The 18,916-nt window shown below is 38.1% G+C and overlaps 1 protein-coding gene across 3 annotated transcripts in view; it reads right to left on the bottom strand.

The window, feature by feature from the left end:
• Window positions 1–1,700: 1,700 nt before the first annotated feature.
• CD163 (CD163 molecule) overlaps window positions 1,701–18,916 on the bottom strand; it is a 29,012-nt gene continuing 11,796 nt past the window's right edge. The window contains exons 7-17 of one of the 3 annotated variants that reach the window (XM_003273792.4): window positions 14,230–14,544; window positions 13,816–14,130; window positions 13,351–13,443; window positions 12,946–13,260; window positions 11,539–11,859; window positions 9,823–10,131; window positions 9,420–9,458; window positions 9,097–9,216; window positions 7,618–7,713; window positions 6,084–6,137; window positions 1,701–1,926 (exon numbers count right to left, since the gene is read on the bottom strand). In XM_003273792.4, coding sequence (XP_003273840.1) covers window positions 6,115–6,137; window positions 7,618–7,713; window positions 9,097–9,216; window positions 9,420–9,458; window positions 9,823–10,131; window positions 11,539–11,859; window positions 12,946–13,260; window positions 13,351–13,443; window positions 13,816–14,130; window positions 14,230–14,544 — 1,946 coding nt within the window. In that variant the 3' untranslated portion in view covers window positions 1,701–1,926; window positions 6,084–6,114. Of the gene's footprint in view, window positions 1,927–6,083; window positions 6,221–7,048; window positions 7,714–9,096; window positions 9,217–9,419; window positions 9,459–9,822; window positions 10,132–11,538; window positions 11,860–12,945; window positions 13,261–13,350; window positions 13,444–13,815; window positions 14,131–14,229; window positions 14,545–18,916 lie in introns of those variants that run through there. The other 2 variants (XM_003273793.4, XM_012502482.2) reach the window with 2 other exon arrangements.

The following is an 18,916-nucleotide window of genomic DNA, read 5'->3' as shown; positions in this document are numbered from 1 at the left end:
ACAACCCAATATTGAGAAAACAACCTGATTAAAAATGGGCAAAACAACAGATATTTCTCAAAGGAAGACGTACAACTGACAAACCGGTATATGAAAAAAATGGTCAACATCACTAATCATCAGGAAAAGGCAAATTAAAACCACAATATCACCTCACCTTATACCTATTAGATAGCTATAATCAAAAACATGAAAGATGGGGATTGATGAGGTTGTGGGGAAAAGGGATCCCTAGTAAACTAGTGGTGAGAATGCAAATTAGGACAGCCTTAAAAATTAAAAATAGAATTACCATATGATTCAGCAATTCCACTTCTGTGTATATTTCCAAAGTAAAGGAAATCAGCATGTTAAAGAGACATCTGCATGCCCATGTTTATTGCAGCACTATTCACAATAACCCACATATGGAATCAACCTAAGTGTCCGCTGATGGATGAATGAAGAAAATGTGGTACATATACACAATAGAATACTATTTACCCTTTAAAAAGAGGGAAATCCTGTCCTTTGCAACAACACAAATGATCCTAGAGGACATTATGTTAAGTGAAATAAGCCAGGACAAATGCCATATTATCTCATTTATATGTGGAATGTGAAAAAGTTGAACTTACAGAAACAGAGAGTAGAGTGGTGGTTACCAGTAGCTGGGAGAAGGTGTTGGGAGGATGTTGGTCAAAGGGTACAAAATTTCAATTGGGTAGGAGGAGAAAGTTCAAGAGATCTATTGTACAACATGGTGACTACAGTTAATAACAAGGTATTGTATTCTCGAAAATCACTCAGAGGAGGTTTTAAGCGTTCTCACCAGAAAAAAATAAGTATGTTAGGTAATGCATATGTCAATTAGCTTGATCTAGCCATTCCACAATGTATACATATTTCAAAATATCATATTGAACATGATAAAAATGTAAAATTTTGTCATTTAAAAAATAAATAACACGAAGAAAGGATAAATGCTTGAGGTGATGAATACCTCATTTACCCTGATGTGACAATTACACATTGTGTGCCTTTATCAAAATATCTCATATACCATATATATATGTGTATGTATATATATATATATATATATACACTTACGGTGGACCCACTAAAATTAAAAAAAAATCAGTTGCATAGAAAACTAGGATATTTAGCAAGTTAACAGACCCTAAGCTTAGTCTTGTACTACTTTAAATGCTATATTTTCTTTACGTGAATATGTATCATAAGTAACTTTAAGTAATATATAAACTTACTTTATAACCATTATATTTATATAGAAAAGACATAGTTTATGTATTTATTTCAGCTTTAGTTATAATGTCCTGAGGAATGAGATACGAAACCACTGAGTCTTTGTGCCCTTACCAGGTGTGGCTATGCATTTTATTCCAGTGAACAGAATTACAGTAACAGAAAGCAGTTAAAGAATCGTTGTGAGTCATGCCTTATAAAGTTAACCATATATTATTTACAGACCCTTCAATATCATTAACTTTCCCTTTCTTAGAAAAACTAAAAATAAGCTTATTTTTATTTGGTAATAGGAAAATTATTCAAACCAAATAAGAAAAAATATATAGTACTGTATATGCAAATTGAAACGCTGTCAAATAAAACACATTATAATACATCTAGGAAACTCCACAAAAAATTAGGAAGCCCATTTAGAAATTAATAGAATTAAGGACAAGTAATTAAAGCAAACACAAATCAATAATATTCTTATTTATTTATTTAATTCCCTTGAAAGTCTCATATACACCACTAAGTAGTCACATTCACAAACTTAATTTTTATAAATTCAGCAGCAGTCTTAGGAATACTAGGAGAAGAAGAACTCCATAAAAATGCAACTGTAATAGTCAGTGAGGGAGGTGAATTTCTGCTCCATTCAATAGTCCAGGTCTTCATCAAGGTATCTTCAAGGCTGAACTAAAACCGTAAATAGAAAAATGTCGTTTTCCTCTTCATATGCATATAAGAATTCATTATAACACAGAGCCAAACTCACTTATGTTAAAAATTATACTACTTTCCTGAGCAGAAATTTTAAATGCTATTTTTTTTTGAACTTCAGTGTGCATAAGAATTACTTTTATTCCATGGAAATACAGTAAGATTAAGAAATGCCATTTTTAGGAGCTGGCAAGATGGCTGAATAGGAACAGCTCCAGTCTGCAGCTCCCAGTGAGACCAACGCAGAAGTCGGGTGATTTCTGCATTTCCAGCTGAGTGGCGCCTGGAACCCCAGGGAGACAGAACCTTTCACTCCCCTGGAAAGGGGGCTGAAACCAGGGAGCCAAGTGCTCTCACTCAGTGGGTCCCACTCCCACAAAGCGCAGCAAGCCATGAACCACTGGCTTGAAATTCTCGATGCTAGCACTGCAGTCTGAAGTCGACCTCGGACAATCAAGCTTGGTGGGGGGAGGGACATGTGCCGTTACTGAGACTTGAGTAGGCGGTTTTCCCCTGACTGCTAAGGAGGCCAAAGAGGCCGTGGCCAGATTGCCTCTCTAGATTCCTCCTCTCTGGGCAGGGCATCTCTGAAAGAAAGGCAGCAGCCCCAGTCAGGGGCTTATAGATAAAACTCCCACCTCCCTGGGACAGAGCACCTAGGGGAATGGGGCAGCTGTGAGTGCAGCTTCAGCAGACTTAAACATTCCTGTCTTCTGGCTCTGAAGAGGGCAGCAGATCCTGACAAGGAGAATTCTCCCAGCACAGCGCTCAAGCTCTGCTAAGGGACAGACTGCCTCCTCAAGTGGGTAGCTGACCCCCATGCCTGCTTACTGGGAGAGACCTCCAAGCAGGGGTCAACAGACACCTCATGCAGGAGAGCTCCAGCTGGCATCAGGCCAGTATCCCTCGGGGACAAAACTTCCAGAGGAAGGAGAAGGCAGCAATCTTTGCTGTTCTGCAGCCTTCGCTGGTAATACCCAGGCAAATAGGGTCTGGAGTGGACCTCCAGCAAACTGCAGCAGAACTACAGAAGAGGGGCCTGACTGTTAAAGAAAAACTAACAAACAGAAATCAATAACATCAACATCAACAAAAAGGTCCCCCACACAAAAACCCCAACAAAGGTCATCAGCCTCAAGTATCAAAGGTAGATAAATCGATGAAGATGAGGAAAAACCAGTGCATAAATGCTGAAAATTCCAAAAACCAGAATGGCTCTTCTCCTTTAATTGATCACAACTCCTCTCCAGCAAGGGCACAAAACTGGACAGATAATGAGTTTGATGAATTGACGGAAGTAGGCTTCAGAAGGTAAATACTAACAAACTTGTCTGAGCTAAAGGAGCATGTTCTAACCCAATGCAAGGAAGCTAAGAACCTTGATAAAAGGTTACAGGAACTGCTAACTAGAATAACCAGTTTAGAGAACACAAATGACCTGACGGAGCTCATGAGAGCATGAGAACTTCGTGAAGTATACACAAGTATCAATAGCCAAATTGATCAAGTGGAAGAAAGGATAACAGTTATTGAAGATCAACTTACTGTAAAAGGAATGAAGACAAGATTGGAGAAAAAAGAATGAAAAGGAACAAACAAAGCCTCCAAGAAATATGGGAGTATGTGAAAAGAGCAAACCTATGATTGATTGATGTACCTGAAAGTGATGGGGAGAATGGAACCAAGTTGGAAAACACTCTTCAGGATATTATCCAGGAGAATTTCCCCAACCTAGCAAGACAAGCCAACATTCAAATTCAGGAAATACAGGGAACACCATTAAGATACTCCTCGAGAAGAGCAACCCGAAGACACATAATCATCAGTGTCTCCAAGGTTGAAATGAATGAAAAAATGTTAAGGGCACCAGAGAGAAACGTCAGGTTACCTACAAAGGGCAGCCCATCTGACTAACAGCGGATCTTTCTCCAGACACCATACAAGCCAGAAGAGAGTGGGGGCCAATATTTAATATTCATAAAGGAAACAATTTTCAACCCAGAATTTCATATTCAGCCAAGCTAAGCTTCATGAGTGAAGGATAAATAAGATCCTTTACAGAAAAGCAAATGCTGAGGGATTTTGTCACCACCAGGCCTGCCTTACAAGAGCTCCCAAAGGCAGCACTAAATATGGAAAAGAAAAACCAGTACCAGCCACTGCAAAAACACACCAAAATATAAAGACCAATGACACTATGGAGCAACCACATCAACTAATGTGCAAAATAACCAGTTAGCATCATGATGACAGGATCAAATGCACACACAACAATATTAACCTTAAATGTAAATGGGTGAAATGCCCCCAATTAAAAGACACAGACTGGCAAATTGGATAAAGAGTCAAGATCCATCGGCATGCTGTATTCAGGAGACCCATCTCATGTGCAAGACACACATAGGCTCAAAATAAAGGGATGGAGGAAAACATAACAAGCAAATGGAAAACAAAAAAAGAAAACAGGGGTTGCAATTCTAGTCTATGATAAAACAGACCTTAAGCCAATAAAGATAAAAAAAAGACACAGAAGGGCATTACATAATGGTAAAGGAATCAATGCAACAAGAAGAGCTAACTATACTAAATACATATGCACCCAATACAGGAGCACCCAGATTCATAAAGCAAGTTCTTAGAGACCTACAAATAGACTTAGACTCCCACACAATAGTAGTGGGAGACTTTAAAACCCCATTGTCAATATTAGACAGATCAATGAGACAGAAAATTAACAAGGATATTCAGGACCCGAACACAGCTGCGGACCAAATGGACCTAATAGACATCTACAGAACTCTCCACTCCAAATCAATAGAATATACATTCTTCTCAGCACCACAAAGCACTTGTTCTAAAATGGACCTCATAATTGGAAATAAAACACTTCTCAGCAAATGCAAAAGAACGGAAATCATAACAGTCTCTCAAACCACAGTGCAATCAAATTAGAACTCAAGATTAAGAAACTCACTCGAAACCTCACAACTACATGGAAACTGAACAACCTGCTCCTGAATGACTACTGAATAAGTAACAAAATTACGGCAGAAATAATGAAGTTCTTTGAAACCAATGAGAATAAAGACACAACATACAAAAATCTCTGGGACACAGCTAAAGCAGTGTTAAGAGGGAAATGTATAGCACTAAATGCCCACATCAGAAAGTGGGAAATATCTAGAATCAACACCCTAACATCACAATTAAAAGAACTAGAGAAGTGAGAGCAAAGAAATTCAAAAGCTAGCAGAAGACAAGAAATAACTAAGATCAGAGCAAAACTGAAGGAGTTGGAGACATGAAAAACCCTTCAAAAATCAATCAATCCAGGAGCTGGTTTTTTGAAAAGATAAACAGAATAGACAGACCACTAGCCAGACTAATAAAGAAGAAAAGAGAGAAGAATCAAATAGATATAATAAAAAATGATGGAGGGGATATCACCGCTGATCCCACAGAAATGCAAACTACCATCAGAGAATGCTATAAACACCTCTACACAAATAAACTAGAAAATCTAAAAGAAATGGATAAATTCCTGGACACATACATCCTCCCAAGACTAAACGAGGAAGAAGTCGAATCTCTGAATAGACCAATAACAAGTTATGAAATTGAGGCAGTGATTAATAACCCACTAACCAAAAAAAAAAACAAAAAACCCATGACCAGATGAATTCACAGCCAAATTCTACCAAAGGTACAAAGAAGAGCTAATACCATTCCTTCTGAAACTATCCCAAACAATAGAAAAAGGGAGACTCCTCCCTAACTCATTTTATGAGGCCAGCATCATCCTGATACCAAAACCTGGCAGAGACAAAACAAAGAAAAGAAAATTCCAGGCCAATATCCCTGATGAACATTGATGCGAAAATCCTCAATAAAATACTGGCAAACCAAATCCAGCAGTACATTAAAAAGCTTATCCACCACAAACAAGTTGGCTTCATCCCTGGATGTAAGGCTGGTTCAACATATGTAAACCAATAAACGTAATCCATCATATAAACAGAACCAATCACAAAAACCAAATGATGCATTCTTTCTTTCTAATGCCAGAAGAGCTCTCAGTCCTCAAAAGGAATGTAGCTGTGTTGAACAATGACTAATAAATTCTTATCACTCACCTCACTGGGTTATAAATTCCCATTTCCCTTTTCAGTGTGCCTCAGAATGGCCTCCTTTTCCATTCCAGAAATAGAAAGAAATTTAGACACAGAAATTAGTTCAGCAGCATTGAAATCAGCTGACTCATGGGAATTTTCTGAAAGGAAGAAAATAATTACTGGGAAATAAACCAGACCTTTCCTCACGTAACTGTGAGGCTCTTTGAGCAACTAAAAACACTACCCATAACTAGGAAGACAAGCATGTGTGATTTAAGGGGCAGAGAAAGTCTTTCCTATTCCTTAAATATGTTTCCTGACACAGTAACAGTACATGTTTCTTATACCTTAAATATGTTCCCTGACACAGTAGCAGATGCATAATTCTTTGGGTTGAAGAAGTGAGGCAGGCCCCTCTCAGAAGGTCAGGGACCCTTCATGGAGTAAAGACAATGGGTTTTGGGATATTTCTTTTTTTTTTTTTTTTATTGTACTTTAGGTTTTAGGGTACATGTGCACAATGTGCAGGTTTGTTACATATGTATCCATGTGCCATGTTGGTGTGCTGCACCCATTAACTCATCATTTAGCATTAGGTGTATCTCCTAATGCTGTCCCTCCCCCTTCCCCCCACCCCACAACAGTCCCCTTCCTGTGTCCATGTGTTCTCATTGTTCAATTGGTTTTGGGATATTTCTTCCAACCCAGTAAAGTTATGCTGCCCAGAGGCAGAATAAGTGCACTGGTGCTAAATAGAAGTTCAAGGATAAAACAGCATGATGTGAAGAGAAATAAAGCTAGTCCTGTGGATTTTGATGGCTTCTCATGCAATAAAGATATGGAAAGTTTAAGGTTTTAGACTTTTAGGGAAAAATATAATAAATATCAAGCTAGAGAAAAAAAAATGACAGGAAATGGGAATGGAAGAAACTGTGAAAGACGTATGTAGGTCAGAGGATACAAAGTAGCAGATACGTAGAATGACGCAGTCTAGAGGTCTAATGTACAACATGAGGATTATAGGTAATAAAATTGTACTGTATATAGGATTCATGCTAAGTGAGTAGGTTTTAGCTGCTCTTGCCACAAGAAGAACACAAAAAAGGGTAACTATGTCAGATGATGGATGTTAATTTGCTTTGCTTTAGTAAGCTTTTTACTATCTATATACATCCCATAAAATCATGTTGTATACCTTAAATATACACAACAAAATTTAAAGAAAAATGTTAAACAGTCACTTATGACAATCTTTTGTAAGATTAATTTCTGTTTTAATAAAATGAGGTCCAAGTCATAATATTCCTCTGCATGGTTCTTTACATACCTCTATCAGGAATAATCACAGGCCTCTTAAGCTTAAAGGCCTCCCTATGATTGCAATTTTGATATTCTCCAAAAATAATTTTCAGTCATTCTTGTCCATTATATGCATCAAAGCTTCCTATTACATTTTTAGATTTTTTTAACTGTTTATCAAAATAGAACGTCTGTGCCTCAATTGCAGCCACTGATCTGAACCCCTGGGCAATGGACCCTCCAAGAACCCACAGACCTGAGGAATTCATTAGGTCCAAATCATCTGCATTCAGGCAAGAATTCATCTCCCGGTATTGAATTTGGTGGACTAAGTTCTCTCCTCTTGAGGAAACTGAAAACAGAGATCCTAGGTTAGGGATCAGCTATCATAATAAAATTTCCCTTCCTGTATGTGTGCTTTTTCCAAGCACTGCAAACATACCTCGTCTTTACCCGTGCTATTGTTTCTATCCCATTCTACTACCAAGCTCTTCCCTTATAATGCCACACACTCAAATGAAATAGGCACAAGGCTAAATATTCCCCACTGCCATTGTATTAATATAACAACCCACTGTTTTTACCCAAGGAAGCCAGCAGTCTTTCGTAACTCACTGGAGCTTAAGTATCTTTAAAAGTCTTTCCTCTCCCCTCCATTCTCACTATATCTGTTATAGTACTTTTCATTTTTCGCCTCAACTGTTACAAAATGCCATTCCTGTCAGTCAAGTGGTCCTCCTTCAATCCTCATAGATCTTGTTGCCAAAAGATCTTCCTTAAAGATATCTTGACCATTTCACTCCTCTACATAATACTCTTTAATGACTATGAATCTTACATGAAACATAAGAACTTCAAATTTGTGCCTTTTCTCTTCTTCAGACTTAGCAGCCTCTCTCCTTGCCTCAACTTTTTCTCCCCCCGCCCCTCAGAAAAAAAACAAGAAATGCTTCATCTTTTAGGCTTCTCTACACTTGTACATATTCTTCTCTAGAATGTTCCTCACCCAATTCTCTGAGCCTCTATGTTAGAAATTTGTCCCCCAAGCCTCTTTGAAGCCTCCAGTAATCCCCCTCCCCTTTCAGTTAATTACTCCCTTCTCTGTGCCACTTTTGTTGCTTTTTCCTATTAATGTAAAATGGCTACATTGTAGTGCATGTGTTTACATATATATCTCTTCCACTAGACTTGAAGTTCCACCAAGATTTATTGTCCATGTCTGTATCTTCAGAGCCTAATACATTGCTCAACAGAACAGTAAAATTTGTAATAAGGAGATTGATTATAGTAAGAGAAAATAAATGTTTAGGTAAAAAGTCATCCTAAACAATATCTAACATATTCATTCTGAACTTTCAATTCTATAATGTTCCAATTAAGCATGTAGATAGAACACAGGAATCATCAATGCAACCTAAAGCCCCTTTTCTCCTCTGAAATCTTATTCCCTCTATTTAAAAAAAAGAAAAAAATGTGTAGAAATGGGAGCTCCCTGTGTTGCCCAGGCTGGTCTTGAACTCCTGGACTCAAGCAATTCTCCTGCCTCAGCCTCCCAAAGTGTAGGGATTACAGGTGTGAGCCACCATGCCTGGCCCTTCCCTCTATTTTGAGAAACTGCTCAAACCTCTTTTAGAGTCCATCTTTCTGGCCATTAGACTTGAGTCTAATATTTTTTTCTTCCCAAGAACCCCGTTATCCTGTAGACATATTAGATAAACCCGAATTTGGCTCAAACCTGCAAGCCGCTGTCTCTGTCTTCGCTTTTTAGTCAAGAAGAATAATGCGACGAAAATGGCCAACAGAACAACCCCAAGGATCCCGACTGCAATAAGGGATGACTGACGGGATGAGCGACCTAAGTAAAAGTAAATACCAAGAGATATGATCATGTCTTATCGAAAAGGGCAAGGTCCCTAGTTACTGACTCTCTCTTAGGTTAAATACATGATCCCTGAGGTAAATATCAAATCTTCAGAACGTCTGACCTAAAATTTCTAAACAAGAAAAATTCTATGTATGCAGATAATCGGTCTCATCATCATAAACTCCATAATATACCTGTTGTGGCCTTCTGTGGGGTTTTGTGCACTGAAATATCTGTAGGAGAAAAGAGAGAGAGAGAGGCTTAATTCTTTGCGTGACATATAGAACAAACCTTTTAATTTCCTTGTCTGACCCCTTAGTACCTCTCAACCAAGTAAATGACTCTTTCCCACCTAAAACTAGAGCCCTCTAGTCTTTCTTTCTCTGCACAGGGAATATAGGTTGTATGTGTCTCCTTGGTGAAGGCCAATATATAACAATTGTTTTCATCGTTCTTTCAGTAGAGACATTATGATTCACTGAGAATCCCCACCAGATCCCTGTGTTGATAAATCTGGTTTTTACACAACACACATCACTGCCCAACGCCTCTTTGCTGCCAGAGTTTCCAAGCTCAATCCAGGCTTCTGGCACTTACCTGTGCAATTCACTGCAGCGTCTTCCTTGTGCCCACACTCACTGTGGCCCCAGCGTCTGGCAGGACAATCCCACAAGGAAGACTCATTCCCTTTGCACTTCACTTCATTGAGCCATATGGGTCCAGTCCCCTGACCAAACTCTGCTTCTTTGAATGCTTTCAAAGCTGGACCACAGCCAAGTTGTTGACACACCACCTGAGCATCATCCAAGTCCCAAGAGTCATCACACACTGTCCCCCAGGAACCTCCATGCCAGATCTCCACACGTCCAGAACAGGAAGTGGGTCCTTCTTGAAGTCTTATCTTGTCTGAAAAATCAGAGACATGTAGCCTATTTCTAAGACTTCTAAAAGTTTCCAAGAGTTCACAGGTGAAAAGAGAGATTTGAAACTTTAAAAAATATATATTTAAAATTTTACTGAATGTGCATATTAAAATTTATAAATATATATATATATATATATTTTTTTTTTTTTGAAATGGAGTCTCGCTCTGTTGCCCAGGCTGGAGTGCAGTGGCATAATCTCGGCTCACTGCAAGCTCCGCCTCCCAGGTTCATGCCATTCTCCTGCCTCAGCCTCCCAAGTAGCTGGGACTACAGGCGCCCACCACCACACCCGGCTAATTTTTTGTATTTTTAGTAGAGACGGGGTTTCACCATGTTAGCCAGGATGGTCTCGATCTCCTGACCTCGTGATCCACCCGCCTCGGCCTCCCAAAGTGCTGGGATTACAGGCATGAGCCACCACGCCTGGCCTAAAATTTATATTTTTACAAAATTTATCTTTTATAAGAGGACTTGTCATTACACCAACTAGGTATATTCCATCCTGCACATAAGATACATAATGTGACCCAGTAAATGTTAAATGATTAAAGTTAACATTATAAATATGTGATGTCAAGTTCTTTCAAATAGGCAAGATCTTGGGAAATTGGCACGTTGTCACAAATCTCACAGTTTAAGAAAATGTAGAGGCCAGGCACAGTGGCTCACACCTGTAATCTCAGCACTTTGGGAAGCCAAGGCGGGTGGATCACCTGAGGTCAGAAGTTCGAGACTAGCCTGACCAACATGGGGAAACCCCATCTCTACTAAAAATACAAAATTAGCTGGGCGTGGTGGCTCATGCCTGTAATCCCAGCTTCTCAGGAGGCTGAAGCAGGAGAATTGCTTGAACCCAGAAGGCAGAGGTTGCAGTGAGCCAAGATCGCGCCATTGCACTCCAGCCTGGGGAACAAGAGCAAAACTCCGTCTCAAAAAAAAAAAAAAAAAAAACCTGTAGAATGTGGAAATACTTCAGAATTGATCTTTCTGATTTCTGACTGCTTTTCTCCCTATATTAGTGTAACAAGATAATATTTGAAAGAAAAATGGGAAGGTAAGGTAGACCATTCAACAGTCAAATATTAAATCATATATTCTCTCCTCCTCAGAGAAAGTAATTGAATAAATCTTTCAAGCATACCATGGGGAGTATGATATTCTTTAGAATAATAATAGCTGATCCTGAATATCTACAGGCCAAATTAAATAAAACCAATTACACCATCCTGGTAGAATAGATATTACCCACAAGTTATCCATTCTTGCTTAATTCGATCTAGCAATTTAAGCCAGTGTGAGAATAGGAAAATAAAATCCAGTGTCCGTTATCAGAAGATGATAGCGGGGCTGCAGAATGGAATTTTCACATAGGTCAATGGATACTCACTGTCACATGTGATCCAGGTCTCCTCCGAGGGTCTGGCCAGTCTCTTCTCCCATGGAGATGATGGACACTGCCACAGCGTGTCAGGTCCTTTTGGACACTGAACATTGTCCACCCACATGGGAATGGACGTGGCCTTGTCTAAAGATGCAGGGTTGATTTTCCCTTTGTCTGCACAGCCCAGCTGCCTGCACACCACACCCACTGTGGTTTCAGACATGCTACTCCTACCAACACTGCCCCAAGCTCCATTGTAAAAAACTTCCAGACGTCCTGCACACGCCTCTCTGCTGGCTTCACTGGTCAGTCTCAGAGACATGAACTCTGCGGCGAAACATAGAATTACTAGTTTTGCATCTTTTCTGAAGATTCAGAGACTCCTTCCCTTTACCTTGACGTAAGAATTGCTTTAAAAATAGGTACAATAGTACAATATGTCAGTTACTAATAATTCGTTAGTAACTTCTGGATGATTTCATAGATATTATTAAAATATTTTATTTATTCTATAAATACATTATAGTTTTTTGGTCTTAAGTTTTGGACTCAGAGACCCCTTTAGATTACCCTCAATAATTCTAATAGGCTTTTTTCAATTACGTAGTTTGGATTTCTTCCCAAAAATATTCTCTTTTTTTGCAACTGTCTTTGATAGTTAAAATTGTTAGACACTCAGGCACTAAAATCAATGTTCTGTGTACATCTCCTAAAATGACATAGTTCATTTGCTGACACTTCACAGTTTTGCTGTGCATGTCTTCTACCAGATTTATGTCATCAGAATAGCAATAAATCACTTCTGAGATACAGAGTTTTTCACTTCCTTAAGTTACTGAATCATAGTTCTGTTCCCCCCAATATATATGAAATAGTACATTTTTAAATTTCGAAATGTTTTCTAAAACTCACCATGTATACAAAGCAGTATGAGGGCAGTAACCTCATGCTAATTTTTGTCTCTATGACAAGTAAGTCTCATTTATCTGCCATGAAAAATTCCTTGGGCATGGTAATTATCTTTTTTTCTGTAGAATGATGCAACATATGTATTTCTTCTTGTCCCTTTAAATCTACTTCTTTATTAATACTGTAATTATCAAGTGTTGCCATTGATCGCTATCTAATATCCAGCCCCAAATATATTTATTAAAAACCTTCCTTCATTATTAACTTTGTTGTCATTTTCATGATATACAAGACCATTTCTGGTCTTTTCTCTTTATAATGTTGCACTACCTTGCTCATGAAGTACCACTAGCACATCAAACCCAGACTTCTGTTGTCCTGACTCCCACAATAGTTCCTTTCGGATCTACTTTTCAGGAAAATCTTTAAGATTAATACCCCTCACTACTCTTCCTCACTCCTTTCTCTATGTAATTATGACCAGAGGTAATATGCATAATTTACCTGAACAGATAACTCCTGCATCCTCCTTGTGCCTGCAATTTTGCTGCCCCCAGCCGTGTGAATGGCACTGCCAAATGCGGGATTCTTTTCCATTGCATTTCATCTCATCCAGCCAGATGGGCCCTGTTCCTTCCCCAAAATGAGCAGAACCAGTGGCATTAATGGCCTCTCCACAGCCCAGCTGTCTGCAAACCACGTGGGCATCACTCAGGTCCCAGCTGTCATCACAGATGGTGCCCCAGGAGCCCTCATGATAGATCTCTACTCTCCCAGCACAGCGACCTCCTCCATTTACCAGGCGAAGTTGACCACTCTCTGCAAAGAGAAATGAAAATATTAATAAAGAGCATTCCACTTGTTATTAATATTTTCAAATATTTTCATAGATTTGTCACAGAGTCTTACCTATGCAGGCCACAGCACTTTCTTCTGGAATGGTAGGCCTCGTGGGGCCCAAAGACGATGAATTGCACGAGGACAGTGTTTGGGACTGGTTTCCTGCAAACACCAAAGTATTCAGTCATACAAGATACAAAAGGTTAGGGGAGTCAGATGAAATGTTACATGGATGAGTTGAGGACAAACACAGCTTAGAGAGAGAGGGGAAGGTGGATGGTCAACAAGTTTGAAATAAATCAGGTGCTTTGAGATGGGCTTGGCACATAGTAAGCACTGGATAACTATGAAGTCCATCAAAATTAGGTTTGCTCACCCTCTGAAAAGACAAATGAGGTTAATATTCTGAAGCATGAATTAGTATTCATTCTTCTCAAGACCCTTCAAAATGGATCATTGCGTTTCACTTTTGTTCTTCATCCGTATGTACACCTTCTCTTAAAACCCATCACTGGCTGCCCCTCATCCTCTTACCTGAGCAGATTACAGAGGCCACTTGCCCTGAAGGACATAATGAAGCACCTAGAGCAGTTACAGGACAATCTCCCATGTGCTGCTCAGTCCCAGTGCAGTGAAACATATGCCTCCAGACTTGACCATTTCCTTTTCCAAAATGTGCTCCTCCTGGGGTAGAAAGGGCAACTCCACATTTCAGCTGCTGGCAAAGAACGTGGGCATCTTCTATGTCCCAGTGAGAGTTGCAGAGGGATCCCCAGGCACCAAGCGTTTTGAGCTCCACTCTGCCCTCACATGGGGTCTTGCCATTCACCAAGCGAATTTCCGTGTATCCTGGAAGGAGACAGGGCTTTAGAAAAAGACAGCTATGACTCCCTAACCCTGTCCCTTTCACAGTATGAGAACCAATTAAAGATGTTTTCTGGGTCTTACTTGAGCAGACTATTCCAACATCCCTGCTGTGGCTACAAGTTCCTTCTGGGCGGGGTGCTACTGGGCAGAGTGAAAGATGGGACTCATGTCCCTCACATTGGAATTCTTCAGCCCAGATCTGTCCATTTCCCTCTCCAAAGTGAGCTCCACCCAGGATAGAGACAACTGTGCCACACTGTAATTCCCTGCATAGAACGCTGGCAGCTTCCAGAGAGAAGTCCGAATCACAGACGGAGCCCCACGTGTCACCATGCTTCACTTCAACACGTCCAGAACAGGGAATGTCCCCTCCAACCAGTCTGGGTTCCCTGTGGGCTGAAAAATAAATATTATTTCAGTGAGAGATAATATGATTTTTAGATTTCCATTCATGATGAGGGTGAAGAAGGCGGTGTGGAGTGGGAAATGGAGACTAGGGTGCTCAGTGATTTCCTACACTTGTTTGTCTTGGCTTTTCTGCCTCGAGTTGGGTATGCATAAATCTAGACCTCCCTATTCCTAGCTGAACTCATCCATCTGAGAGAATTCTGGGACTTCACCTTGTGCAGCCAACCATCCCCAAAGGCAATGATAACTCTGTTCTTCCAACATTTTGCTTACTTTATTCATAATAACATTAGAGACCACAAACAATGTGTATCTACTATCGCTCTCTCTTAGTCTTGCACTCATTCCTCCATGTACTGCAATCTGGGGTCTGCTCAACCTTTTTGAATTGTTCTATGTAAAGCTTCTCAATATACTTCTAATTTTCAAAATGAACATCAGACTTCTTCCTTTTGACATCTGTTACGTTTGGTATACGTGACCCTTCTTTGTCCCATTTTCTCCTCCATTCTTTCTGACAGTGCTTTATCAAAACATTTCATGTATTCCTTGAGTCAAGGTTCTGTCCGTAACCTTCTCATCTGCTCAGTGGACATGTCTCAACTGCTAATAAATATATTTTCATCCATACTTTTCTCTTTAATTTTAGATCCACAAACATATCTGCTTAGACATGTGGAACTTAAATTATTCAAAGTTGAATGAGTTATTGTATGACAAGCCCACTATATTCTTTACTTAATTAATGATATACAGGCCAAATTAGAATCACCTAAAATTGAACCACTTTATCTCACCACAAATAATGGTAATAATGATAGCAGTGAATATTAAGTGAGCGTCTATTATATTATATATATGGCATTCCAATAAGCATTTAACAAACATTATTTCATTCAATCCTTAAAATTGCCTTAGGAGATAATTGTTAATATCATTCTGATTTTACAGACAGGGAATCTGAAACATAGAGAGGTGAGGTGTAGTAATTTGTTAAGGTCACACAAGAAATTACTACAGAATTAGTAAGAGAGCAGAATTTGAAGCCAGACAGTATATTCCAGAGCCTAGAATGTTGACTCTCATGATATATTGAACATGTAGAAAACCACCATATCTGTTGGTCCTCCAGCATATTTCTTCTTCTGCATATTTGCTGCTATTGTCATAAAGTGATCTGTCATCATCTGTCATGCAGACCTCTACGATAGCTTCGTAAATTGTTTCCTTGCTTCTAAGTCTTTTTTCCAAGAAATTTATGCCATGATTATAAATATATTAATAAATTTCAAATATTTTCATGTGATGTTTTTTCTTTAGGTAACTTAACGTTTCCTTAAAATTTATGCAATGATCCCTTACATAATTTCTTATAATTTCTGTAATAATTATGTATGCAATAATTAATCCAAAAGTATCAATGTAACGACCTATAACGTAACAACCTGTAATGTTGTCTGACTCTATTTTAGGCATTTGATGATGGGTGGGTTAAAAAGACTGCCACAGAGTTCAGTCTGTCAGTGAAGATAAATAATACAAAAAATAATAATCATAATCATATTAGCTAACATGTATTTGTAGCTCACTGTGTGATTCCTGTGAGGTAGGCCCTATTACCACCCCCATTTTTCTTCTGAGCAAACTGCAGCACAAACAGTTTTCATAGATTCCCTAATTTCGTCCAGCTATTAAAATTAAGGAGAAGTGATAAACACTAATTCTTTAGTGCACTTTAAAATAGTATGCTGTTACCTTAAAAGCTTTAATATCTATTACTTTATCAACCTAATTTGATGCTCCAGCCTAAAGATGCTTGGGCATGCCATAATTTTCATGCTTCTGTGCCTCTGTAGAAACTTTTCTCTCTACTTAAAATGTATTTCCCTACCTTATATACCTAGGAAAAGGCTACTTCTTTTCAAGGCTGTTCAATTTCTCACTAACAGCCTTCTCCTCCATGAACACAGTTCACTACAAGATATACATATTTTAATAGTGATGAATCCAAAAATAGAAATATGTATTAGACATAAAACTAACAAATAAAGGAGTCATTCACTCTGTTTTAGACTATGTAGGAGAGAATACCGTAGATCTAAACTGGATCTTGAAAAAAGATGAGGAGTTTGCCAAATACACAGTGTGTGAAACAGTCTTTAAGGAATATGGTCGTGAAATAGCATGGTGTCATTGAAGAATTATAAGTAACTTACTGTAGCTGAAATTTAAAATATAAAGAAAAGACACATCATAAATAATAAATGGAATTTATATTATGAAGATGCTCTTCATCAAGTTAAGAAACACAATCATCAAGATAAGTGAGTTTCTTTGAAAATACTCAGAGGCAATATAAAGTACTTAAGAGATACAAACTATTTCTTTTAACTTGTTTTTTAAAAGAAATAAAGAAAATGCAGCTGAAAATTAGACCCTCTGCAGGTCTTAAGTCCTTTATAGATATCTGCTATCAAATATCAATTTTTGTAATCTCTTGATGTTACTATCACGATGATATAGATACACCATCAGCCCTTGCCAATCTACATACTCTGATTTCCTTTCATCTCTCATAAACCTTTCACCTGATACTAAAATGTCTTAGAAAATGTTCCAAATATGACCATATTCTGTACTACAGCAATATAGAATACCTCAACATGTCAAAATTTCACCCATTATCCATTAAATCTGCACAAAGCAAATTCCTATCCAAATTTGAGATGAAAAACATGTTGCTTTCTAAACATAGCTCAGAGTTTAAAGTAAATAACACCTCTACAATACAAATAATTAATGACCCTTGAGTGGGATGGTCTTTCATTTCTTCTTTTTGAATCTTTATTCAAGCATGAAATTTCTCTAAGATATCATTAACTAGTATTCATATGATCCCAACCTCTTTTGGACAGCCCTAAATCTTTAAGTAAAGGCAGTCTCCTAGATCAAGCCAAATTCTGGTTTCTTCTAACTTCTTACTCTTTCATTTGGATCCATCTTGAACAAAATAAACCAAAAGAAAACCAGTGAAAAACAAACAAACAAAAATATTTTCTTTTCCACTGTGAAAACTCATTAAGCAATTGAGAAAAAGTCCCTTCTATAAGTATCCTCTTGTTTTCTTTGTCCTAACATATTTGAGTCAAGGCAGAGGACAAATTCTCCCACTCAGAAAGTGACTTGGAGACTGCATCCTCAGCCTTTATTTCGTGAATCTGCTAGTAACATGTTAATCTATCCTATGGGTCGCTTTGCTTATATCATTACTCTTTAGACATGGATAGAATATTGGACATTTATCCCTTTAACGGATTTTTTTTTCTGCTAAGTCTCTGACTGTGTTTTTACATAAAAGCCATTAAGTAAATTTTTGCACCTGGATTTAGCGCCATTGATCAACAACTTCAGTTTTCCCCTGGCATAAGTAACTGAATTTTCTCTAGAAAAATGAATAGATCTACAAAGAGCTTTAACATAATTAGAGAAATAATTAACTAGAATTACTTCCTTTTGTTTAGTGATAAATAAAATTACAATTATGATTTAAAGAAGCATTAATGTATTTTCAATATTTAATGCTTTTCAGACTCTGAAGAAGTATAGATCATCATAATCTCAGAATTATTTCTCCATCCTAAGTTAAAATACAGCATAACTCAAATGAACTGTTTCTTAAGGTCAGATGTCCTCTACAGTACATACACAGACATCACAAACAAAATGTCTGAGATTCAAAGTAATTTTGTGACCAAAATTTCCTAGACCTTTTTCTGTCAACAATTTATCTTAAATTGTTTCCAATTCTCCTGCTTAGTTGAATTCTTGTGGTTCTTTTCAGCTATATAGCCCTGTGCTATATAAAAGTTAAAGAATTTAAACAGATTATCAAATTCGTAGCTTGAATTTGGCAGGCACAGAGACAGCATGTCCATTATTGAAAGAGACAGCACGTCATCATTGACAGAGACAGTATGTCATCATTGAAAGTATCAAGTAAATCAAGAAACAAAAGTACAAACTATATTACTAACAAAACATGTAAAAAGCTAAAAACCAAGGCCCCCAACATAAGTAGAACAACTTCCAAAACCTACAGAAATATAACAAAAGAGTTTGTAAAAGGAAACAAAAAGTGCACATGGCAAATAGCAAACAAAAATACAGCTCTGTGAAGTACGGAGCCCATCTTAAGTTGCAAATTTATGTTATTCATGATTTCTATTATACACATCTGAAAAGAATCCTGAATAATTTAGAACATGTTACCATAAGTAAGGTATTCTAGTAATGCAACCTAAAATACGGGTGTGGTTGAATGGAGTTGATGAGCAGAATGCATTAATGACTCAGGTATGAG

The sequence above is a fragment of the Nomascus leucogenys genome, chromosome 23 (assembly GCF_006542625.1).
Source record: "Nomascus leucogenys isolate Asia chromosome 23, Asia_NLE_v1, whole genome shotgun sequence".
In the NCBI taxonomy this organism is placed as follows: domain Eukaryota; kingdom Metazoa; phylum Chordata; class Mammalia; order Primates; family Hylobatidae; genus Nomascus; species Nomascus leucogenys.
The sequence above is the reverse complement of the archived record's forward strand: the minus strand, read 5'-3'. Positions and strand labels throughout refer to the sequence as shown.